This window comes from Oncorhynchus kisutch, linkage group LG17 (genome assembly GCF_002021735.2).
Source record: "Oncorhynchus kisutch isolate 150728-3 linkage group LG17, Okis_V2, whole genome shotgun sequence".
NCBI classification, from domain to species: domain Eukaryota; kingdom Metazoa; phylum Chordata; class Actinopteri; order Salmoniformes; family Salmonidae; genus Oncorhynchus; species Oncorhynchus kisutch.
This window is the reverse complement of record NC_034190.2, coordinates 78675531-78702998: the sequence shown is the minus strand read 5'-3', so window position 1 is coordinate 78702998 and position 27468 is coordinate 78675531. Positions and strand designations below refer to the sequence as shown.

The window sequence follows — 27468 nt, the reverse complement described above, 5'->3', positions numbered from 1 at the left end:
GTTTTGGAATTTAGTCAATAATACACGTCTGAAATATCACATTTTTTGCTTTCTTCAATTGCATTTGCACAATGTAATAATGTCATTGGGCCTAATTCTATTAATTGCATTGCAGATCCTCTATTTATTAATCCCAAGGGGGGACATTAGTCACCAGCAATACACTTACAGGAACAATATACATCAGCTAGACTGAGCACTGATGGCTGGTGAAACAAGCATAACTCATGACTTACGGAGAATCAAATGGATCCAATAGAATAGACTGTAAACCCATGGAATCAAAAACATCAATAGATGATCAATACAATTAAAAATGGCATTGAATAATGTGCAACGTATAATACAATACCTACAGAATACACATAAAAAGCAAAGATACAATACAAATAACTCACAATCCAGGTGGAAAATCTGTCTGTGTCCTTGAGCAAGGCACTTAACCCTCATTTGCTCCAGGGGCAGAGTACTACTATGGCTGACCCTGTAAAACAACACATTTCACAGCACGTATCCCAGTGTGACAATAAAATATATATTTTAGGAGGGTCGTAAGAACAGAACTGTAAACAAAACATTTGTCCCATTGCTTTGCTACAGAGCTCCCCAGTGGCGCAGGTCTAAGGCAATGCATCTCAGTGCAAGGAGTCACTACAGTCCCTGGTTCTAATCCAGGCTGTATCACATCCGGCCGTGATTGGGAGTCCCATAGGGCGGTGCACAATTGGCCCAGCATTGTCCGGGGTAGGCCGTCATTGTAAATAAGAATATGTTCTTAATTAACTGACTTGCCTAGTTAAATAAAAGTTTTACAAAATAAATGGGTCACACTGAACATAGCCTACACTGCACCATTGCCTCTTGATGTTTACTCTGTGGGATTATACAAATCCATGGTAACTCAACAAGTGGAGTCCATTTTTCCCCCATACCAGTGGCCAGGAAATCTCATCCGTATGTCCTTTACACAGTTTGTGTCAACAGAATCTACAGTACATCACAAGTTCCATAAGGTCCATGGAGATGTTGTGATCTGTAGACTTCCTCAGTTCAAGGGCATTTGCTCAATGTATCTGGCACCAGCATCCAAAGACCAGGTGGAGTCTCTTACAAAATGGCATTTGTGTTTTATTCCAATTACCGTCAACTGACTTGGATTGACCATTTGAAATCATGGACACACCTGACCTTTCCCAGAACAGAACAGACCTGGCTCCTACTAAGGTGTCCATCTTCATCCCCAGTATTGGAAGACAGGCTGTCTATCAAGGTCATGGCCTTTTTAATCTTTAATCAAAACAAATGTGCCAGCCTCCAACTTTTATTTAAAAACAGAGTCTAGATCACATTCACCATGTAGTGGACAGAAATTGGGCCCTACTGCCTAGTCTAGTTTTCAAGCCAATGAGCCACACATTAGACTGGATTGTTCTGCTGAATGTCCAGGAGGCTTGAATCTGTATAATATTCATAAGAAGTTTTAGTTCAAATCTGGCTGAAATTCATGAACAAGTATACTGTACCATTCTGATGTTATAGGCTACCTTACCTGTTCTTGTTCCCACAAACAGCATTGATGTTCCCTCTGTCTGATACCTAGTAAAATGAAACCTCAACTCAATAAAACATTAAAAAGTGCAACCCTTGAGGTAATAGACATTCCTGTCAGCCATCTCCTTACCACATTGAGTATGATAGAGAATACTGCTGTATAAAGTGGGTATTGGGGGATTATTCATTAACATACCTCTGTAGGGCTTTGTGTCTCTGGAAAAATCCTCTCTGGAAAAGTACAAGAATCAACATCGAGACAGAAACTAATTTGGAACTTGATAACATACTGTTTGACAGGGGTGTTGTCATGATTTTCAGAACATTGTGTATTTTGTTTTATTCATCTTGTACTGGTACTTCCTGTATGGAGCTCCATTATTGTGTGCTTTAGTATTTTATTTTGCCTTTATTTAACCAGACAAGTCAGTTAAGAACAAATTCTTATTTTCAATGACGGCCTAGGAACAGTGGGTTAACTGCCTGTTCAGGGGCAGAATGACACATTTGTACCTTGTCAGCTCGGGGATTTGAACATGCAACCTTCCGGTTACTAGTCCAACACTCTAACCACTAGGCTACCCTGTTTATTTTAAACATTTAGCAGACACCCTTTTCCATCACTACTTACAGTAGTGAATGCATACATTGTCCATAATGTTCCTCCATGGGAATTGGACCCACAGCCCTGGCGTTGCTAGCTCCATGCTCTACAAACAGTTCCCACGCGGGAACTGTACTGGTACTCTCTGTATATAGCTGCATTCTTGTGTATTTTATTTGAATCTTCGTGTTACTATTTTCTATTTATTTTTTAACTGCATCATTTGGAAGGGCTTGTAAGCAAGCATTTCACGCTAAAGTCTACATCTGTTGTACTCAGCACATGTGACAAATAAAATGTGATGGATGTTTCTCACTTGTTCATCTGGGCAATTAAAACAATAAATTAAACTGTACAATTGCCCAAAATTATCTCACCAGATACAGGATATTTTCTTTTTCTTCTAATAGCTACTGCTGCCATCACAGCTAGTAACACCACCACCACCACAGCAGCAGATATTATTGCTATGGGAGGGGAGGTCTGTGGTCCACATTCAGAGTCATACCAATGAGTTCCAGGTTTAATTTGCTGAAGCTTCAAGGTATCACATCTATAATAAGATAAATAAACCACTGGTAAATCAACAATTTAGTCATCTAACATTCAGTTTTACATGATGAAAACTGTTTGCATATTGCAGTATTTGAAGGAAATAACCATTATACATGAGCCACACTTACTGTGTGTGTGGCTGGCAGGATGTAAATGATCCATCTGAATAGGTGTCACCAGTACAGTCAGAACACACAGTATCTGTAGATATTGTTCCTGCACCAACACAGGGTGAAACTCATTAAGGATCCTGACTTGAGATATGCTTAACTCATGATTGCATAAATCATGTACTGATGTCAATGGAAGATTTGCATGAAGACATACCTGTGTGGTTGATGTATTGACCAGGTTTACAGCTGCTGTGTCTCTGGGCTGCTCTACAACCATCCTTAGTTGGGTCTAGACAGTAGAACCCCTCCAGTGTCCCACAGACAGTGTCTGATGAAGGTCTACATGGCTGCCTTACCTTCAAACCAAAGCCAGGGTCACAGTTTGTACACAGTATGCATGCTGTAAGACCATTGGGTTCATCAAGGAACGTGGAGTTGGTACAGGGGACACAGGAAGTACTTGTAAATTCTGTACAGTGTTTATGTACCCGGTTTCCTGTGGGATAGAAGGTCAGTGTCATGGATTGATTGGTATTGGAATGCATTTTCTTCATAATAATCCATATAGTATACAGAGCTGGTCCTTACCTGGTGAACACATAGGACAGCATTCATCACCTGTTCTGTACTCTGCTCTACCACATGCAATAGAGCGCTGAATGGTTAGAAGTGAACACAAAATGATAGCTAGGTTCATCTGTAAATAGAGAAAAATAACACATTACCACGGTCACACATTGACAAAGCAGGGTTGAAGAGAGTTTGGGGTTAAAGTAGAGATGAGATTGGAGGAGAGGAGAGTTCAGATTGACAGTGTAAATAGAGAGAAAGCATAGTTAATATTTCCATGTTTTCATCATACATTCAGTAAGTAAATGTAAGTGATATTAGGAATTTACTCAGGTCAATTCTTTTCAAAGATTTTTATATTGATCATTTGTTTTTGAAAGGCCATGCCGCTTACTAGTAGATTTGACTGTTAAAAGACTCTAAACAATTTTCAAAACAAGAATTCAACAAAAAGTGCCGTGTTCAAATACCCAGACTTGCATTTTAGGTAAGTGAAAATATGTTTTATGGTATGTGACATTTTCTTGCTTTCAATTCCAGGATGTTATACTAATTTCGGCTTTTCATCTAGTAGATTTAGAGAATCGTCTTTCCAGGCCTACGTGTTTGACAACAGTTGATAATGAGACGAGGGGATGAGATTTAACCAAATTAACAAAATGGCAGGAATCAACACAATTGTGTATTATATGGCGCATTCTCAATATGGGTGAGCCTAGTATGTTGCTTACTGCATTCATTTGTACTAAACTTTACACTGTAAATAGTATGGAGTAAAATTAGGACACAGTATGTAGCCTAGTTTTAGTGAGTAGTAGTAGGCAAGACAGATTTCAGACACAGCCAGTGTGTATACTCTGAGCATACTATCTGGTGCCAAGTTCTGCTGTACCATGAAATGATGCCAAGCTACGAAGCATTACAAAACCCAAACATTTAACTTACTATAAATATCAAGCTTTGAAACGGAGCCATGGTTCTCTAATTCCAATCAGCTTATATTGGACGATGCCTTTTCGTTGCCACAACCTGAATGCCAATCACCAAATGAAAGGACTCCCCTTCATCTACACTGATGGAAGTGGATTTAGCAAATGACATCATTAAGGGATCATAGCGTTCACCTGGTCAGACTCATGGAAAGGGCAGGTGTTCCTAATGTTTTGTGTTCAGTGTAAACGTTTTTGGTCATATTGCCAGAAGATTCCACCCAAACCCTACTGTTAAACTGGTTTACACTGAGCTTCCCTGGGGTCAGAACGCAACCATGGTCACATAGAGCCCCACAGTGGTGTCATAAGGTGACTTTTATCAATATATTTAGTCTCTATTTACTCTCAGATTCGAAAATGCTAATTAGCATCACAGTAGACATCATGCAAAACTACAAATCCCTGAAAGCTCCTGCACGTCATCTCTCGCTGACACCTTTGCTAACAGGTATTGTGTACATTTAAAACTTTCACAAGACCGTTCACAGAATTATTGTGTTCATTGCAGGGCTGGGCGATATGGCCTAAAAATCAAATCTACATCAAAAAAAAAAAACATTTTGAATGCTTAGCAGGACAGGAAAATGGTCAAATTCACGCACTTATCAAGATAACACTCGGTCATCCCTACTGCCTCTGGGCTGGCGGACTCACTAAACACAAATGCATATTTTGTGAATAATGTCTGAGTGTTGGAATGTGCCCCTGGCTATCCATACATTTTAAAAACAAGGTAATGGTGCCGTCTCCATTGCTTAATATACTTTTAATTTTGATACTTAAGTATATTTTAGCAATTACATTTACTTTTGATACTGAAGTATATTTAAAACCAAATACTTTGACTTTTACTCAAGTAGTATTTTACTGTCTGACTCACTTTTACTTGAGTAACTTTCTATTAAGGCATCTATACTTTTACTCAAGTATAACAATTGGGTACTTTTTCTATCACTACAAACGAGTTAAATCGACATTCATTGATGGAAAATTATCTGGCGAGTTTAATGAGGGCAAATTTGTATTTCTATTGTGACATATTTAAATTCCTTTTAAACACATTAGTTCGTAAGAATGATTGTTTTGATGGAAAACTGAATTTAGCTTCTTACGTTGTTACAATTTACGTTGATATTCCTTCTTAATTCGCTCAATAGCGTTATAGAAAAAGGGTTTATCGGCGAAATGTGGCAACTCGTCTCTTGCTGCGAAAACATATTTGGGCTAGTTTTTAGGCCTTGTGGGCGGGTATTGAGTGGTTATTGTGCTACAAATTTAGCTGGACCTGGCAACCCTGCCTGTACTAGGTAAAACAACACTGTCCATCCAGCCTCTTGGTGTTTGTCTTTCATCATACATGTAGATAGCCTAATAAAGTAGCTAGGCTAGCATAATGAAGGTACAATGTAGATAAGCTACAAAACAGCTTGCCCTATTTACTAACTTAAAATAATACTTTAGTTGGCAACAGGAGCCCCTTAACCCTCGTTTTTTGATTGAGTTTGCGAGTGTACAATTATGTTCAATCCGAGGCCTGAAACGTGTAGAGAATAAACTACACATCAAAGAGGCTCTCACTCCAGAAGATGCTGCTGCAAGGGAAAAACGTTGGCCAGTGGTAAAAAAGGCTAGAGAAAAAGGGAAGAGAGCATTTTCAGTGGCCCTTTTGCATTTATCGATGGAAAGAAGCTCGATTGCCAGGACATCAAGTGAATGTCATGAGAGTACTGAATGTTTTGAAAACACTGTGCTCAAGTATATACAGTAGCTACATTAACCTGAAATTTATGTCATCTTCTTTCTAAGTCAAATGAAAACGTTAAGAGTTAGCTAAATTACTTGCGTTTAGTTGGTCATTTTTACATTCACCCCATTTTATATCACCAGGTTTGTAAATGTGAATACGGGTTCATCATATTGATCACACTGTAAATACCTCGGTTTAGGGTAGTCCAGTTCTCCTTCCAGACTCATATCAAACATCTCCAATCGAAAATCAAATCAAGAGTCGGCTTTCTATTCCGCAACAAAGCCTCCTTTACTCACGCCGCCAAACTTACCCTAGTAAAACTGACTATCCTACCGATCCTCGACTTCGGCGATGTCATCTACAAAATTGCTTCCAACACTCTACTCAGCAAACTGGATGCAGTTTATCACAGTGCCATCCGTTTTGTCACTAAAGCACCTTATACCACCCACCACTGTGACTTGTATGCTCTAGTCGGCTGGCCCTCGCTACATATTCGTCGCCAGACCCACTGGCTCCAGGTCATCTACAAGTCCATGCTAGGTAAAGCTCTGCCTTATTTCAGTTCACTGGTCACGATGGCAACACCCATCCGTAGCACGCACTCCAGCAGGTGTATCTCACTGATCATCCCTAAAGCCAACACAAAATTGCTGAAGTTGGAGACTTTTATCTCCCTCACCAACTTCAAACATCTGCTATCTGAGCAGCTAACCGATCGCTGCAGCTGTACATAGTCTATCGGTAAATAGCCCACCCATTTTTACCTACCTCATCCCCATACTGTTTTTATTTATTTACTTTTCTGCTCTTTTGCACACCAATATCTCTACCTGTACATGACCATCTGATCATTTATCACTCCAGTGTTAATCTGCAAAATTGTAATTATTCGCCTACCTCCTCATGCCTTTTGCACACAATGTATATAGACTCTCTTTTTTTTCTTTTTTCTACTGTGTTATTGACTTGTTAATTGTTTACTCCATGTGTAACTCTGTGTTGTCTGTTCACACTGCTATGCTTTATCTTGGCCAGGTCGCAGTTGCAAATGAGAACTTGTTCTCAACTAGCCTACCTGGTTAAATAAAGGTGAAATAAAAAAAATAAAAAATTCTCTAAGCTCAGGTTTCCTTATTAGCTCCCTAGATTACTAGTTAACCAGTTATTCATATCACTACTGTATTTGTCTTATTTTTATTTGATTTTTGACAGTTTATGCAACGTTTTGAATTCAATGCACTACATATTGTATCTCTAAATGCCAGGGGTTTACGAAACATAACTAAAAGAAAATCACTTTTTATTTTGTAAACACTCTCAATGCAGATTTCATTCTACTCCAGGGGCCTGTTGCACAAAACTAGGATAAGGGATTAAGCCAGGATATCTTGGTGATCCTGGCTCAATTGATCCGTAATCCGGTTGCACTAAAGATGGATAGGGGGCAGGAGGATATGTTATGGTATAAATTACCATGGAGATTTATTCTGTGGAGCTAGCCTGCTCCAGACCAGGCTAAATTCCAGGATCTATTTAATCTCATCCCTAATGTCAGTCAGCGGTCACCACAAATGGAAACCAATAGTTATTTCACTGCTCACTATACATTGTTATCACATAACGAGACCCACTGTTATTATTTAAACGTTTGATCATTAATTTCAATGATTTTGGATAAAAAATGATTTTTAGATGATGTTGCTATCATTAGATAATTTACAGTTTCCCATAGACTATAAGGCTATATATAAAATGATAGAATATTAGGGCCACAGAGGGGAAAAAAACACAAGTCATAATATTGTAACCAGTTGTTTTAAAGGAGGACAGTTGTTAAAATGACAGATGTGGGGCATTTCGTGAAATTGTACTTCAGTATGGTTTCATAAACAAAGACATGCTGATGTGCCAGAATATTAAGTATCACATTGTCATAAGTATCAAAACTGTAAAAACAATATGTAGCTTTTCTGCAGAAAGAACCAGCCTCATAAATTTATGACTTTATCCTTTTTCTTCAGTGTGGCCCTAGTACTCTGTCATATAAACAAATACACATTCCATATGAATATAAAAACACAATGTGTAACATTATGTTCCTTTATTGAATAAGGACAAAACAAAGCAGGTAAACCATCAGCTCCTTTCGAAACTGAAGTCACAGTGACTCTACAAGATGGAAAGCACAGAATCCAAGCATATTATACAAAATGATACATACACATTCAAAGGTCTGTATATAACACACCCTGCATGTCTGCACACTAAAATAAATGCAGGACAAATCCATACACATCAACTGAACAGACAAATGAATGGATGCAGTAGCCTCCCTGCAGCCTTGTATTACACACAGTATACCGCACAAACATCATAAGAGGCCAAATTCGTCAAAAAACGAACCCAAAAAAAACCCAAATTCCTCTGCCACCGCAGGACATATTTAACCAAAATTGAAAGCACACATACTAACTAAAATAATTCAACACATATTGGTCCCTCAGCAGCCGACCACTGTCGTCATCAGGGAAGATTGCCGGATTGTCCCAGTCCATGGCTGGTGGCACTCTGGGGGCCCTCTCCTTCCTCAGGCAGGCCACATTGTGGAGGACAGCACAAGCCACAGTAATATCACATGCCCTAACAGGGCTGACCCTTAATTTGTGAAGGCAGTGAAAGCGTGCCTTCAGGAGGCCAAAGGTCATTTCAACTCTGGCCCTGGTCCTGGCATGGGCATGGTTGTAGGCCTGCTGTGCTTCCTGGGGGTCTGTGAAAGGTGTCAGGAGAAAAGGCTGGCAGCCATACCCCCTGTCTCCCAGCAACACACCAGAGAATTCACCTGTCAACACAAAATCTCATCATTACTACCTCATAAACACAGTGATATTCTTGACACAGCCATGATGGTTATAAATAGGGGTTGTGTGGCTTACCTTGTGATAGGCACTGATAGATTTCAGAGGCACTGATAGATTTCAGAGGCCCGAAAGATTCTGGAGTCATGGACTGAGCCAGGCCATTTTGCCACAACATTGCTGATCACACAGTCAGCATTGCAGACCATCTGAAATCATAAGATGAGGAATATTACACCAATCAATGCACATCACTGGCAATGCAGAGTGTTCGTCAATGGACAATATCAAAAAATGTATCATAGCTTTATACAGTGTGATGGAGTTACTTTACACAATTTCACTCATATCTGCAGTGCATTTCAATAAAAAACATTAACCGTTTCATAATTACAGTACAACTGCATTTTTGGAGATGTGAATTAAATATTTGAATTGTAATTGTGATGTTTCAGCGGAGCGGTGAGTGTGTAATTGTGCACTACTTACGCATTCAGGCGGTCTGCAATACTTTGCCACGCTTTTTCTCTTTGCTTTATCACTGTGGCGGTGTTGCCTTTCTTCTTAATTATATCTTTTACCTCCTCGTATGCCTCCATGAGGATTTGTGCTTCCGACCGGGAAAAGTACGCGGCTCTAGTTGCCATGGTAAATCAGTTAATCTGTGATCTGTGGCGGGGTCTATTTGAGTGAGCCGTGAGCGCGCACCTATCCAGGATTGGTTTCACCTGGCTTAATGAATCCGTGTCTGCTCATCCTGGCTTGGTCTTTGTGCAACCAATTAAGCCTGGACGCACATGTTTTGGCTTCATTGAGCTCAGCTGAGTCATTTATCCCGGATGTCTTAATTCTACTTTTGTGCAACAGGCCCCAGGAGACTCACTCCTGTGATTCAGATTCTAGTTTTTGTAAATCACAATGGGGAAATACTGTTTATTATAGTCACGGGTCTAACCACTCAGCTGGTACTATGATATGGCTTCATAAGTTTAAAGGTGATATTTCAGTCTTGTATGTCCAGAGATGGGTTATATTGATCTCCGAACTACATAATGATTGTTTTATTATATACAATGTATTTGGGTACAACTCTTACTCTTCAAAGAATACTTTATTTTTGAATCTTGCTAATAAGCTTACTGTGCTGCAAAACAAGTATACAAATGCATGGCTTATAATAGCTGGAGACTTTAATGCAACACCTGATAACTCTTTAGATAGATTTTCACCTAGGATAATAGCTCAAAAGTCTCAGAATAGTGACATCATCACCTAATTTTGCAGTAAACTGACAGTGATCGATATGATTCTTTTAATGTGAACTCAAACTAATACACCTGGAGTTATAGGTCAATGACGGCCAGATCCAGAATGCATCTGTTTCTCATTTCTCCCCCCACTTTTACAGAATGTACAAGAAGTAAATCATAAACATGCTCCTTTGACTGATCATAAAATGATATTCTTGAAGTTAGAATGTTCTGAAAAATCTAGTGGCATTAGAGGATATTGGAAACTGTCACATGTGCTCCCTCTCCGGCCTCTAGGTCTCCAGGCTGCTCGTTATGGCGCACACCTGTCACCATCGTTACGTGCAACAGCGCATTATGACACTATGACACCCTGGACTCCATCACCTCCTTTATTACCTGCCCTATATATGTCACTCCCCTTGGTTCCTTCCCCAGGCGTCATTATTTCAGAAACTTAATAATTCACTCCTAAATGATCCAGTCTTTAACAAGAGTATAAAGAACTTGATCATAGACTCGTTTAACTCAAATGATTTAAAACCAAAGCATGGAAATAACTGGGAAATATTTAAATTCAAGGTAAGGTCTATTGCCATTACAACACAGTAGGGAATTAAAGAAGCAAACATTTTTGAAAGAAGATGAAAGAAGTTTATGAATACATGTAATGTTCTTTCAGAAAAGGGTACCCTTTCAACAGAGGAAGAAACAGATTTGAATACATCTTGAATAGAACGAGATCAAATGTGAATTGATTTAGCTAAAGGGGCCTTTATTACATCTAGAGCAAAATGGGTCGACGAGGGTGAGAAAAACACAAGATATTTTTGTGGGAAAAAGGAACTATAAGCAGTTCTTTCTGCCTTAAATATTGACATTACCTTATGTAAATACCCAACATTGTGTATTCTTTCTATGAAAATGTGTATAAATCAAATTTTAATGGGATTGAATGTGAACATTTTATAAAACATGTCCATGGTTCAAGTCCATATGTGAAGAGGAGTTTTCTATTGTAGCGATTAGAAACGCTCTTAAATCTATGAAGAAGGGGAAAGCACCTGGTCTTTCTGTGGAATTTTATTTACACTTTTGGGAACATTTAGAGGGACCAGTATTCAACATGTTCCAAGAATGCCTAGTGTCTGGGTAGGTTCCTTGTTCCTTGTCAATCATTTGCTTATTGGTGAAATCAGCAATCAGACAATATCTTTAAGTAAATCAATCATTCATTTATTACTGCAATGGTTTCATGAAAGGTCTCCACATTTTTTTATTTAACCAGGTAAGTTGACTGAACAGATTGGGAATTTAGCCAGGACACCAGGGTTAACACCCCTACTCTTACAATAAGTACCATCGGATTTTTTTGTGACCACAGAGTCAGGACACCCTTTTAACGTCCCATCCGAAAGACGGCACCCTACACAGGGCAATGTCCCCAATCACTGCCCTACATTATTTATTTATTTTAGATCAGAGAAAAGGGTGCCTCCTACTGGCCCTCCAACATCACTTCCAGCAGCATGTGGTTTCCCATCCAGGAACCGACCAGGAACAACCCTGCTTAGCTTTCAAAAGCACGCTGACAGTGGGATGCAGGGTGGTATGCTGCTGGCAAATCAGCTGACAGTGGGATGCAGGGTGGTATGCTGCTGGCAAATCAGCTGTAACATTCAGTTAGTTTTAGACTTGAATGATTACACTGACTCAGTTGATTCCCAAGGCTATTATTTTATTCCTTGACAAAATTCAGAATACATTCGTTGTGCACTTTTGGTTTCGGGACTAGCTTTTGTCTCTGTTATCATTATGTTTTATAAAGATATGAATAGTTCTATTATGATTAATCACCGTAGTAGTGTACTCCAGGGTTGCCCTATTTCATCATTCTTATTAATGTGCTTGATTTATTTGATAAAGAAGGGAATATACTCTCTTATAGAAAGTTCTCAGAAACATATAACTTCCCAAAACATTATAAAGAATTTAATTCTATATGCAAAGCAATACCTTCAGGACTTACTAAATTAAAGAAATCTAATTTGTGTTTTGGCGAACAGTCAAGATAGATGCACAATATATGTTAGAAGGTTTCTCCCTGCTCGATAAGAAATGTAATAATACATTCATAAGGTCACTTTTTAACTCCAAGAACAACTCCAAGAACAAGATCTCTCCAAGAGAGAAATTCTTCTGGAATGAATGCATATATTATTGAAATTAATAGACGAAAGCTGGATTGCTTCCTCACAAATTTTGTATATCAAATAAAGTCAAATAAATTTACTTTAAAATTTTGCACAAAATATACCCTTGCAATAACTTGTTGTCTAAATTCATGTATTCTGTGATAAAGAAGGAGAAACTATTATACACTTTTTATGAGTGTGACTCTGTGAAATTTATATTGGATTGAGTAAAGTATTTACATTTTCATTTCATCAATAAGACCCATGTATTTACAATGAAAGATGTAATATGTTGTTATTAAAATGAAAACAAAACCACTGAATTTGTCATTAATTTATTCATTCTCTCTGGTAAATGTTATATATATTTTAAACGTAACCTTTATTTAACTAGGCAAGTCAGTTAAGAACCAATTCTTATTTACAATGACGGCCTACATATACAAAAACAAATCATTGAAATCTGTCCCCAAATGCAATCTATTTTTACTTGAAATCGAATATCTAATAAATCTCTAGAATTTGTCAATAACAACAACAAACTATTCTTACAATTAAGTTTGCACAACTTTAACCCTGGCCTTTTTTTATTTATTTTAGGAACTTTTGAAAGTCAAATAATGTGATTACATTTTTTTGTAACTTTCAATGCTATTTTATGTTTCTTCAGAAAAAAATATACATGTAGTGATGTCCTGTTTGTATTGTAATGACCCTGGGTTTATAAGCGCGGAAATCGACCCATGAGCATGCTTTTGCGGCACAGTCGATAGCACGCTGGACTTCGGGCTAGAAGGTCAAGGGTACGAGACCTGCTCCCTGCTTTTTTCATTACACTGGTGTCAGAAGTGGGATCGGACCTTGTATCCACGACTGGTGAGCCGGTGAGCGTGTTCCTGTAAGACGTAGAGTCGCAAGCTAGCGCGAGGACGCGTTCTTTGAAAGGAGGGAGTAGTGTAAGGACCCTGGGTTTATAAGGGCGGAAATCGAATCTGCGGCACAGTCGATAGCGTGCCGGACCTCGGCCTCGAAGGTCGAGGGTTCGAGACCTGCTCCCTGCTGTTTCATTACAGTATTGTACTAGAATTTTAAATGTTATAATAAAAAAATAAAATTGTATTTTTATAATATAAAAAATATATAAATCTTAAAACCAACATTAATATGGAGAAGTCAATATACAAGTGTAAGTAAAAACAAATGTAAATAAGTTAGAAATTGTGCTACTAATGCACATGACGGCTCAAACACGTATCATAAAAGTGATGTTCATGTTTGGTTAGCTTTTCGAAACGTGCCTATGCACATAACTTTTCCTGACATCACACTTAAGCGCGCACAAAAACAACAGTTACATGATGACTAAAAGCAAAACCGTGAGATCAACAAGTGTTTGGAATGGAGCCTAAGACTGAACAGTTTTCCCTTATTTTTAGGAACTTTCCACCAGGGTTGCCATATCCGCTGACGTCATCAGACCTAGTCTTTCCCCTAATGATTTTGTCTGCGTTCCATAAAAGGAGCTGTTTTTCATATAGCTGGCTTCACATGCGATTTATTTGTGATTGGCCAACATTTACATATAGTTTGCATATTGTTATTTGACATTATTTGTATTGATTTCAGTCTCTACGGCGTCTTAGGCTTCAATCACATTTCAATCAATCAAATGTATTTATAAAGCCCTTCTTACATCAGCTGATATCTCAAAGTGCTGTACAGAAACCCAGCCTAAAACCCCAAACAGCAAGCAATGCATGTGTAGAAGCATCTCTCTCTGTCTGCAGACCAGGAGAAAGTACGTATATAATATAGCTTAGTAAATCTGTTCAAATCACACATCACAAACACTTACTTGTTCATACACAAAACAGATGGAAGGCAAAGCATTTCACCAGATTGATGCAATCTGTGTATTATGTAAGGAATAAACGCAGACGTTTTGTACATTACCTTGGAAATAATGGACAACGCAGCGGGAGAAGGTCATGCACAGAAAGGAGGCGTTTATCCCGTTTATACCACCGTTTCCAAAGAGAACAATACTAAAGCACACATTTATCGGCAGAAATCCTGCTGCTACTGCTACTATTATGCACTGTCTTCTTAGAAAAATACGTTAGCCTGCGCACATTACTTTTCCTGACATCATCACGTTTATACATTGTACTTTTCGATTTTCTTGATATAGTGGGATGGCTAACATTCGATGTCGGCGGATGCGTTGTCTTCTAGCCAAAATAAGAAAAGCAATCATAATTGACTAGCGCTTATAAGGCGCACACACAACAATTCCATCCACAACAATTCCACAGACGACTAAAAGCAAGAGCGTGGGATGAGTGTTTGGGATGTAGGCGATCGCTAGTTTCACACATACATATATATACTTATTTTTGTATATTTTTTTTTTCCACCTTTATTTAACCAGGTAGGTCAGTTGAGAACATGTTCTCATTTACAACTGCGACCTGGCCAAGATAAAGCAAAGCAGTGCGACAGAAACAACAACACAGAGTTACACATGGAATAAACAAGCGTGCTGACATAATATATATATATATATATATATATATAGTCTATATACAGTGTGTGCAAATGGCGTGAGGAGGTAAGGCAATAAATAGGCCATAGTAGCGAAGTAATTACAATTTAGCAAATTAACACTGGAGTGATAGATGGGCAGATGATGATGTGCAAGTAGAAATACTGGTGTGCAAAAGAGCAGAAAAGTAAATAAAAACAATATGGGGATGAGGTAGGTAGATTAGATGGGCTATTTACAGATGGGCTATGTACAGCTGCAGCGATCTGTTAGCTGCTCAGATAGCTGATGTTTAAAGTTAATGAGGGACATATAAGTCTCCAACTTCAACAATTTTTGCAATTTGTTCCAGTCACACATGTCCCCTCTCTTCACCTCTCGCCGGCCTTCTTTCCTCTCCACTCACCTCCTTCATCACCAAACTTTCCTTCTTATCACCCCTCACCCTTAACATCCTCAATATTTTCTTTTTTTCACCCCTCACCTTGTTATCACCTTCTTCTTCTCCCTCATCTCCATCATCGGATCCAGAGACTTAAGTTTTTTTAAGAGCATTTGTTTATAAACAAAATGTATTTAAAACCTCAATGTCAGAGTGTTTTTCCTTAGGATCAATCCTTATTCATTTTGAATGAGCTTTCTCCCCTCTAGAACATACCTAAGTGCCATTTGGGCAGCAGATACCCTAGTGCGACAGAAACAACAACACAGAGTTACACATGGAATAAACAAGTGTTGGGCCAGTAACCGAAAGGTTGCTGGATTGAATAACCGAGTTGACAAGGTAAAAATCTGTCGTTCTACCCCTAAGCAAGGCAGTTAACCCACTGTTCCCCGGGGGCCGAAGACATGGATGTCGATTAAGGGGTTGGGTTAAATGCTGAAGACACATTTAAGTTGAAGGCATTCAGTTGTACAACTGACTAGGTACCCCCCTTTCCCCATTTTACGTACGCTCTGGAGCTGAGTGGACCAGGACAACTGCCCCATTGCCAACATGATAAATGTCCACAGGGGCAACGTCCTAAACAGTAGCCTGCATGCATTTCAAAGAAAAACTTTAATGCATGGGGCTAAGATGGACGTTGTCTTTGTGGACGCTGAGTCCAAGGTGGAGGGGGCAGTTGACCAATGGTGTCCCTCCAGGGAGTATTACATCGGCCATCTTTGAGGGTCCGGAAGGAGCTAAACGTATGCCACTTGATGTCCATGGTAAGCCTTCTCGTTTCTTTTTACCCGTATTAAGGTCTGATTTTCATTGTCAAATACAGAATTTTAGCCAAAACATTTTGTGAAGAGGCTTTTTCAAGTGCTTTGTCCAGGGCAATATATCATAGGGATAGTCAAGTTGGCACACATTTGAAATAATATTTTTAGCATCACATGAGGGCCTGTATGGAACCATTGGGAAAATGATCAGTGTGTGTGTGGTCCTTGGAGGGGTTGGGCCACACTTCTTCTCTGAGCGACTCTTCGCAGCAGTGTGTGGGACGCCTGCTCCTCCACTCAGTCTGGAGGAGGTGAGCCACACTACTCTGAAAGCATATTGGAAAATGTGAGTTTTATATCCTCCCTAACATCAACAGGAAATAATAGATCATCATTTTTTACATGTATGGTTTCTTTTGATGTTTTTAAAATTCTCGATTGCCTGTCATACATATTTTTTTTAAATTCTAGATAAAAAAAGCAGAGGACCTATCCGAGGTGAAGAACAAATTGGAGGAATCGGTAGACTGGCTGAGCCTACTGGGGCTGAAAAGGATTGTTGTCAAGACAATGGAGGACAGGGATGGTGTGATTGAATTGGTGGCTCAACAATTTGTCCGAGGGAGCATGCAGGTGGCCTTGGAGCAGTAAGTAAACTTTGTCATAAATCTGTGAAGTACTTGTCATTACCTCCTCTACCATAAGTATTTTGAATCGGTCCACCCTCCTAAATCAATACACATCACTATAATGTCCTTAACACTTCATTGTTTAATATTCATACGGTCTCTATACCATAACAGGTTCATACATGGTCTCAACTCTCTTGGGTTGCTGTAGGCATTGGGGAACGACCCGGACAGCTTCTGAGCACTCTTTGTTGACCCCATAAAGCCTCTCACTGCCAAGGACCTGATGGACCTGTTTAAAGTAACCTATTCCATACCTGGCGGCAACCTGCGGTGGTTGGAGAACGACACCATCTGCCACTGGTTCAACTGGCTGGCTGAGGTGCAAGGTAAGATAGTAGTTCAATTGTTCAAGTTTATCTGTAACTGCATATTATTCCATTTTGTGATATAAATGTGTATTTGAAATGTTTTACTGTGTACTCCTCAGATGGAGAATGTCCTCCTCTATCAGTGATGATGGTGGTGGAGTTTACTACTGGGGCAACGGGGGTGCCACCCCTGGGGTTTGAGGTCACCCCGACAATCGAATTCCTCCACACAGTGCGAGGGCGTCTCGCTGAGCAGCAGAAGAAAAAGTACCCAGAGGCAAACGTGTGCTGTGACACTAAGGCTCCCTCTTCATAGCACCTACAATGCCTTTAGGGAATTCATGACCTCCGGTAATTGTGAATTCCCCGCATTTCGATGTTGCATAAAAACATTTTTATGATACCGAATGTATAGAATTGTATCCAGTAGCACTACACTAACAATTGAGTGTTTAAAAATGTAGCTGCACATCAACATTTTAAGCATTTATCTACTGATAGGTTTGGATTTCTGAGCTTTAACTGGGATTAATCATTAGTTATAGGATTAATCATTAGTTATATGATTAATCATTAGTTATAGGATTAATCAATAGTTATAGGATTAATCATTAGTTATAGGATTAATCATTAGTTATAGGATTAGGCTTCCTGCTTTTCTCAGGTTTTTTCCTGGCATATGAGTTCTGTTATACTCACAGACATCATTCAAACAGTTTTAGAAACTTCAGAGTGTTTTCTACCCAGATCTACTAATAATATGCATATATTAGCAACTGGGCCTGAGTAGGAGACAGTTTACTCTGGGCACCTTATTCATCCAAGCTACTCAATACTGCCCCCAGCCATAACAGGTTATAGGATTAATCATTAGTTATAGGATTAGGCTTCCTGCCTAGCAATAACATGCTATGTTTAGCAATAAGGAGGAGACTCCACCCAAAGTGGGGTATGTATACTACCACAGGTGAAACCATGTCTTGGTCTGTTCAGCTGTTCGATCCTTTGGGATGAATAAACTTGGTTTAAGCTTTCATAGTGTCTGTCGAGTTCTTACTAGAACCTAACGCTACTTACCGTCTATGCATACCACCCTGCATACCACTGCTGGCTTGCTTCAGAAGCTAAGCAAGGTTGATCCTGGTCAGTCCCTGGCTAAATTTTCCAATCTGGCCCTCAAACCATCACGGTCACCTAATAATCCCCAGTTTACAATTGGCTCATTCATCCCCCTCCTCTCCCCTGTAACTATTCCCCAGGTTGTTGCTGGAAATGAGAATGTGTTCAGTAAAATAACGGATAAATAGAAAATTGTTAGTACAGTGCACTTGGAAAGTATTCAGACCCCTTGACTTTTTCCACATTTTATTACGTTACAGCCTTATTATAAAACTCTTTTTTTTTTATCCTCTCATTAATCTACACACAGTAGCCCATTTTTGCAAATGTATAAAAAAAAATATATATATATATGTATATATATATATATATAACATTTACATAAGTATTCAGACCATTTACTCAGTACTTTGAAGCACCTTTGGCAGTGATTACAGCATCGAGTCTCCTTGGGAATGACAATATATATATTTTTTATTTAATCAATTTTAGAATAAGGCTGTAACGTAACAAAATGTGGAAAACGTAAAGGGGTCAGAATACTTTCCGAATGCACTGTATATCTGTATTGGCTGTTAATGTTCACTTAATGATAAGTAATACTAAATGAATTATACAGTCCATATTGTTGTTTGTCTTGGTGTTTTATGGTTTAGTTTTTTAGAAACACTTTCCTGACACTTCACTAATAATTGATATTGACTGATGTTGACAAGTACTGCTGCCATATTGCAGCCAACTCATCCAAAGCTGATTAATTTGATGTCCTACATTTTAAGAACAAATTAAACTTCAGCCATTATCATTTAATTAGAACTACATGCAATCTTCCCATTCATTGCATTAAGTGACAGCTCCACTTCTGGGAACTGCACCTTTGTAGTGACTTATCAAATTTCAAATGCATTGATCTAAGAACTAGATCCATCAGTCCAAGGCTCTCCAACCCTGTTCCTGGAGAGCTACCCTACTGTAGGTTTTCAAACCAACCCCATTTGTAACTAACCTGACTAACATTTTGTAACTAACCTGACTAAAATCAGGTGCACTAGATTAGGGTTGGAGTGAAACCTACATGACAGTAGCTCTCCAGGAACAGGGTTGGAGTGAACCTACAAGACAGTAGCTCTCCAGGAGCATGGTTGGAGTGAACCTACAAGACAGTAGCTCTCCAGGAGCATGGTTGGAGTGAACCTACAAGACAGTAGCTCTCCAGGAACAGGGTTGGAGTGAACCTACAAGACAGTAGCTCTCCAGGAGCATGGTTGGAGTGAACCTACAAGACAGTAGCTCTCCAGGAACAGGGTTGGAGTGAACCTACAAGATGGTGGTGGTGGTAGTTGGAGGAGCTGAGGTGGTTGGAGGAGCTCAGGTGGTTGGAGGACCTGAGGTGGTGGTGGTAGTTGGAGGAACTGAGGTGGTTGAGGAGCTGAGGTGGTGGTGGTAGTTGGAGGAGCTGAGGTGGTTGGAGGAGCTCAGGTGGTTGGAGGACCTGAGGTGATGGTGGTAGTTGGAGGAACTGAGGTGGTGGTGGTGGTAGTTGGAGGAGCTGAGGTGGTTGGAGGAGCTCAGGTGGTTGGAGGACCTGAGGTGGTGGTGGTAGTCGGAGGAACTGAGGTGGTTGGAGGAGCTGAGGTGGTGGTGGTAGTTGGAGGAGCTCAGGTGGTTGGAGGAGCTCAGGTGGTTGAAGGAGCTGAGGTGGTGGTGGTAGTTGGAGGAGCTCAGGTGGTTGGAGGAGCTCAGGTGATGGTGGTGGTGGTGGTTGGAGGAGGAGCTATGCTGATGATTGTATTGGATTTATTTTGATCTGTTAAAGACGTTGAATACATGTTGTTCAGTATATTTACTAAATTTAGTATGTTTAATTTTTTGGGTCTGTGAAGTAAGTTCATTTAAAGTTATGTGATTTGGTATACATTACCAGTCAAAAGTTTGGACACACCTACTCATTCAAGGGTTTTTCTTTATTTTCACTATTTTCTACATTGTAGAATAGGTGAAGAAATAACACATATGGAATCATGTAGTAACCAGAAAAGTGTTAAACAAATCAAATCAAAATATATTTTATATTTGAGATTCTTCAAAGTAGCCATCCTTTACTCTGATGACAGCTTTGCACAATCTTGGCATTCTCTCAACCAGCTTCACATGGAAGGCTTTTCCAACAATCTTGAAGGAGTTCCCACATATACTGAGCAATTGTTGGCTGCTTTTTCTTCACTCTGTGTTCCAACTCATCCCAAACCATCTCACTTGGGTTCAGGTCGGGTGATTGTGGAGGCCAGGTCATCTGATGCAGCACCCGCATCACTCTCTTTTTGGTCAAATAGCCCTTTCTCAGCCTGGAGGTGTGTTGGGTCATTGTCCTGTTGAAAAACAAATGATAGTCCCACTAAGCGCAAACCAAATGGGATGGCGTATCGCTGCAGAATGCTGTGGTAGCCATGCTAGTTAAGTGTGCCTTTAATTCTAAATAAATCACTGACTGTGTCACCAGCAAAGCACCCCCACACCATCACACCTCCTCCTCCATGCTTCACAGTGGGAACCACACATGCGAAGATCATCCATTCACCTACTCTGTGTCTAACAAAGACACAGCGGTTGGAACCAAAAATATCAGAATTTGGACTCATCAGACCAAAGGATAGATTTCCACCGGTCTAATGTCCATTGCTCGTGTTTCTTGACCCAAGCAAGTCTCTTCTTATTATTAGTGACCTTTTGTATTGTTTTTTTGCAGCAATTCGACCATGAAGTCACGCAGTCTCCTCTGAACAGTTGATGTTGAGATGTGTCTGTTACTTGAACTCTGAAGCATTTATTTGGGCTGCAATCTGAAGTGCACTTGATTTGATTTGATTTTATTAGGATCTCTTTTAGTCCCCATTTGGACTAATCTTCCAAGAGTCCTTAACATTAAAATACCATTTATAATACAAACACACTTTCACATATAACACACTATTACAAACATACATAATACACTAGCATAATGACCCAATAAATACTCAATCTAAAAAAATATTGATTCTTCATCTACTATAGTCCCACAACATTTCTATATACTATATTTAAATTGTTTTTAAATCATGTTTAAACTTATATATTGAAAGGTTTCTAGTTTGCTCAGTTAATTTATTCAATTTCTTTATTGCTCTAAATTCGAAATGTTCTTTTGCCCATTTCTTTTTTCTGTCTGGATAACGCATAGATGGTGGACAATCTATTCCTAGTATTTACGGAATGTCTGTCTCTTACCAACTGAATACCGTTGTGAAGAGAACTTGGCCGTTTTAAATGATGTATATTATAAAATAAGATAAGAATGTTTTTTTCAATTATCTTGTCGATTGATGACCAACCAAGAACACTGCGCATGACTGCAACAGAAGAACCATATCTCCGCCTTAAAACAATACTTGCTGCTTTATTCTGTGCATTCTGCAGCCTCCTAACTTCACCAGATGATGCATTTCCCCAGACCACCGAACAATAGTTCACTTGACTCTCAACCAATGCCTGTGTTATTTGCTGAAGGATTTTCCCTGGTAAATATTTATCTATCCTTCTGATTAAGCATGCTGTTTTTTTTGTTTTTTTTACATAGATTAGTTATTTGAGACGACCATGATAAGCAGTTGTCTAGCTGCACTCCCAGTAGTTTGGTTTCTGCCACTTCTTCAATTTGTACTCCTCCCATACTTAATTGTATCCCATGCTGTTTTGGCCTTTTCCTAGTTGAACAGACCAACATAACTTTGGTTTTCTTGGTGTTTAAAGCAAGTTTGTTTTGGCAAACCCATTTCCTGATAATCTCCAAATCTCCTTGCAAAGCTTGCTGGACCTGTTGAACAGATTGTCTTGCTGCATAAATTGTAGTATAATCTGCAAATATAGTAGCTTGAGTTTCAACCAAGGCATAGGGAAGGTCGTTGGTGTATATTAAGTAGAGAAGTGGCCCAAGGCAGCTGCCCTGCGGTATTCCACAGTTTAACACATTAGGGGAAGAAAATGAACCATTGATATAGATGGACTGTTTCCTGTCAGTTAGATATGACTGTACCCAATTCAATGCTACCTCCTTAAAACCATAATGCATTAATTTTGTCAAAATAATTTCATGATCCACTAAATCAAATGCTGCACTGAAATCTAAAAATAGTACACCTACAAACCTGCCATTATCCATAGCATTGAGCCACTGGTCAGTCATGTTTGGTTGACATGACTGACCAGTGGCTCAATGCTATGGATGATAGCATAGCAGTGGTAGTGGAATGGTTTTTGCGATAAGCATGCTGATTGGCTGTAATCAGATCATTCTTTTCCATATACTCCCACATGTCTACTCACAATACCCTCCAATATCTTACTGTGTGTAGGGAGTAGACTAATTGGTCGACTATTGGCAGGAGTAATGGGTTCTTTGCAGTCTTTCGGAATAGGACACAGTTTCGCATGCTTCCATACATTTGCAAACAACCCCTTTTCCAGTGACCAATTAAATATGTATCTCAGTGGAACTGCAATCTGGGGAGCAGCACAGCGAAGCAAAAAATTGTCCATAAGACCATAACCTATAGATTTACCATCAGGTAATGACTTCAATAGGTTTAACACCTCCTCCACTGACACCGTTTGTAGACTAAAAGAGCAGATCTTATTGCTCATAATATGATCATCAATCCATTGGACAATAGCTTGTTTGGAAGAATTTATGTCTACATTGTTGCTTAGTAATTTAATTTTCTGTGTAAAAAAATCTGCAAAATGATTGGCAATATCAACTGGTTTTGTTATTATTCTCCCGTCAACCTCCACACTAGATGGGCATGATGAGATAGATGTACCAAGTAAGCCCTTAACTGTGTTCCATACCTTTTTAGAATCATTTTTACAATCAGTAAAAGCATTGTTGTAAAATAACTTTTTTTCCCCTTCGATTCAATTTAACTGCATAATTACGTAATGTTCTATAATTCTGTTCATCAATTTCTCATTTTGACTTGGCTGCTAAGACTTATGCCATATTTCTTTGAGAAAAAGCTTCACCCAGTTCATCATCAATCCATGGAGATGGACAGGCACCAACTGTTCTCTTTCTTATAGGGGCACGATGGTCCATTACCTCAGTGAGAACATCAATAAAACATGCTGTAGGGTGATTTAAATCATCCTCTAGATAAATCAGCTCCCAGGGTACAGCAGCTAAATCATTTAGAAATAGCTCATGATTAAATGTTTAAAAAAAAATTTTGACCACAATCCTAGGGGGTTTCTTTGGAACCTTGGTGTTCAAGGTTATGGTCACAATATTATGGTCTGTCCAGCCCACTGGCATTGATCTGGCTTTTAAGCATTGCAGTGGTATATTACAGAGAATCAGATCAATGCATGTGTCTGAACGATGACCCAACTTAATTGAAGACCTAGTAGTATCATTAACCATTTGTTTCAAACCACAGTTCTTAGCATATCTCATAAATTTTGTTCTATTCAAATTATTGTGATCCTTCCAATTTATATTAAAATCCCCCAAGATAAATACATCTCTGTTGGTATCTATGGCCTGGTCAAACCCAGTACATAAGTCATCCAGATAGGACACATTAGAGCTAGGAGGTCTATACACACATCCTACCAATATGGGTGCCTGATGAGGTAGATGTACTTGAGCCCATAGTGCCTCTATTTGGCCTACATTAAGGTCATCCCTCCTCTTAAAAGGTATATGATTCTGAATATACAGTGCAACACCCCCACCATTCCTGTTCCTGTCCCTTCTCAGTAGACTATATCCTTGAATGTTCATTTGCCCATCATTTACAGATGCATCTAAATGCGTTTCGGTCAAAGCCAAAATATGAATATTATTTATGTTGACCAAGTTAAAAACCTCATGTATTTTGTTAGGAAGGCTGCATACATTAACCTGAGCTATATGCAGCCCTTTCCTTATCAAGTGAAGATCAATATAGCATGTATTTCTTATAGTTGAAGTTGTCATGATACACTACAACACACAAACTCAGTTTTAAACATTAAATTAAAAATAACCAGGGAGTTACTCTAGAGTCCTGATACAGTTGCCCATTGATTTAAAGTTTATCCATCACCATGGAGACTCGTTGATTCAGGCAACGCTTTTCCTTCATGATGGGATATAGTTTTTTTCTCCTTTCATTGATCTCGGTGGGGAAGTGATCATTCATTCCAAAATCAGTGTTTCTGAGTTCTCTCCCCATGTTCTTCGTCATTTCCTTTTGCTTAAATTGATCAAAACATGCAATAATATCCCGGGGCGTATTTCCAGAGGCCTTGCCTATTCTATGGACTCTCTGTTGGCATTCTCCGGTATCCCAGAGAATATTAGATTGTTCCGCACTTGTTGTTCGACACTGTACATCACTGTACATCAAGCAATGATTCTTTAAGTTGTTTGTTCTCCCTTTGCACCACCTCCACCTTGCTATGAATAGAGTCTACAGTACCTTTCAGCGCAGTGTTCTCCTTCCTTAGATCAATCTGACATTGGCTGAATTCTAGACTGGCACATAATGCATTGACGTCCTCTCGTAATATATCCAATACATCAAGTTTGGCAAGCCTTTCATTAATGGATTTTAACAAGTCAACATCCATATCAGTAAACCTCTCCCCACTCGCCACACGCGCCCTCTTACTAGGGGATGGTTTGGTTCCATCGTTGATACCTATTGGCCAACCTGGTTTTGTTTTGTAGATTTGTTTGGTTGTCCTTGACAATGCTTGAATCCTCCGAAACCAGCGACATGTTTCTTTGAGTTCGTAAGTATCTCTCGTCAATGAATCGTTCAAGCTCTTCAATGGATTCTGAATCATCCAGTGTGTTTACAGAATTAAGCACACAAACAAACTGTTCAGCTAAATTCTTCGCTATTCAGCTCGTTCAGTCCTTAGCTTATTGATGAGCTTCTCCTGGCTGCAGATCAGATTGATTGTGGTATTAGTTTGTCTGATTCAGCTGTAGCGAGCACTTAACTCTAATGAACTTATCCTCTGCAGCAGAAGTAACTCTGGGTCTTCCATTCCTGTGGCAGTCCTCATGAGAGCCAGTTTCATCATAGCGCTTGATGGTTTTTGCGACTACACTTGAAGAAACTTTAAAAGTTCTTGAAATTTTCCAGATTGACTGACCTTCCTGTCTTAAAGTAATGATGGACTGTCGTTTCTCTTTGCTTATTTGAGCTGTTCTTGACATAATATGGACTTGTTCTTTTACCACATAGGGCTATCTTCTGTATACCACCCTTACCTTGTCACAACACAACTGATTGGCTCAAATGGATTAAGGAAAGAAATTACACAAATGAACTTTTAACAAGGCACACCTGTTAATTGAAATGCATTCCAGGTGATATCTCATGAAGCTGGTTGAGAGAATGCCAAGAATGTGCAAAGCTGTCATCAAGGCAAAGGGTGGCTACTTTGAAGAATCTCAAATATAACATATATTTTGATTTGTTTAACACTTTTTTGGTTACTACACGATTCCATATGTGTTATTTCATAGTTTTATTTCATAGCTTCACTATTATTATACAATGTAGAAATTGTAGTAGTAAAGAAAAACCCTTGAATGAGTAGGTGTGTCCAAACATTTGACTGGTACTGTATGTATACACAACATTTGAAGTTTAAAAAAAAGTTTGAACATTTGAAGTTGTTGTTGAAACACAGTCACCAAAAACCTGATCTAATTTGAATATTCATACATATAGTACATTCTAGCACACAGAATGTTGGCAAGTTTCCTAGAATTGTTTGCCAGAAGTTCACAAGTTGCCGCAAATTTACCACAACAGTTTGGCCCAAAACTAATTTGCATATGAAAATACGAGCTTGACGCAAAGGTTTACGACAACTGTTTGCCAGAAGCCTGTTTTTTCATTAAGAGATGGTCTGAAGATCAGCCTGTGTTGTGTTTTCACTGGAGACCAGACTTCGTTGTGTTTTCACTGGACACCAAAGCTCGTGTGGGGGAGGCCTTGCAGAGACCGAAAGGTTGTGAGTTCAAATCCCAAGTGAGGTTGACCCCAAGTAATAAGAATTTTTCTGGCAAAACCACACTCATCGTATTTCCCAGGATGCTCTATGCAGTTAGATTTTTATAATTGTTTCTTTCAATATCTGTGTTTTTGATTAACGTGCAGTCTGAGCAAGGTATAGCTAATCTCATACTATTCAACACATTTTCCATGAAGCTGAGAGAAAATCTTGCTGTTTTAAAGCAAATTTCCCGCAATTATTTTCATATTGCCTGAACTGAACTAGGCGCCAGAAGCTCAGCAAACAGAGTGTGCAAGAAGTTGGGGAAAGCTGAACTATTTGCAAATTTCCTGTGATATCCCAGCACAAGAGGTTTACTACATCTTCCAGTCCATGCTGAATTGGTGGTTGATACATTCCTTACCTAGTTACCTAGCATGCTGTGGGCTTGCTGCTGGAAAGAAACCCCTACACAATGTAGCCTAAAACAAAACCGTCACTCTGCACTTGTTTGTATTCGTGATCTCTATATGTGGGTGTTTTTTTCCAGCAGCAAGCCTACAGCATGTAGCAACCACAGGCAAAACAGGGGAAATCCGCTGTCAGAGTGCTATGACTGTATTGTTTTAGGCTACAAAATACTCAACAAGTTTGAACCTTTGACGTGTTTAAAAAAAATTATAGTTCATTTTTATACAGCCATAATTACCACAGCAGCACTATAACTTGGTTAATGGTATATTTTAAGTTGCATAAAAGTTATCTTTCTTAAATTACTTTTACATATAATCTTGCCTTGAATGATATCCTCATCCAATTCTCTTTCACTTTGCCTAAAGTGTCAACTAAAATAGAACACATCTGATTGAAAGATAACCTGCTGTAAAATGTATACTGAAACTGGCATGAATGAACTTCAAATGAAAGTGAACAAAATCATTTCTACATACATTTAACAGGCTGTATGTAATGTAAAGGTTGCGCGATAAATGTTATCTTCTGGTATAAGACCTAAAACTGATCTAATCGTGCATGGTGGCCTTGTCTGTGTCTTGAAACCTGGACACAAAAACAGCTCTTCAGAGATACAGAGAATGCTGTGGACAGTGAGGAGGAAGACAAC

The 27468-nt window shown here is 39.1% G+C and overlaps 1 protein-coding gene across 2 annotated transcripts; it reads right to left on the bottom strand.

Annotated features, from left to right (window-relative positions):
• Nucleotides 1-337: 337 nt before the first annotated feature.
• Nucleotides 338-14783, bottom strand: LOC109887796 (tumor necrosis factor receptor superfamily member 14-like). Of its 2 annotated transcripts, none has more exons than XM_031794709.1 (8): nt 4339-4664; nt 3412-3520; nt 3038-3319; nt 2839-2926; nt 2533-2708; nt 1748-1782; nt 1550-1596; nt 338-1457 (listed from the first exon to the last, which is right to left on the bottom strand). In XM_031794709.1, the coding sequence occupies exons 1-8, from the start codon at nt 4366-4368 to the stop codon at nt 1397-1399; spliced, it is 828 nt and encodes a 275-aa protein (XP_031650569.1). In that variant the 5' UTR covers nt 4369-4664; the 3' UTR covers nt 338-1396. The 2 variants fall into 2 exon arrangements, with proteins under 2 accessions (XP_031650569.1, XP_031650571.1); XM_031794711.1 differs by lacking the exon at nt 4339-4664 and adding an exon at nt 14392-14783 and having other exon boundaries at nt 1306-1457.
• Nucleotides 14784-27468: the final 12685 nt, after the last annotated feature.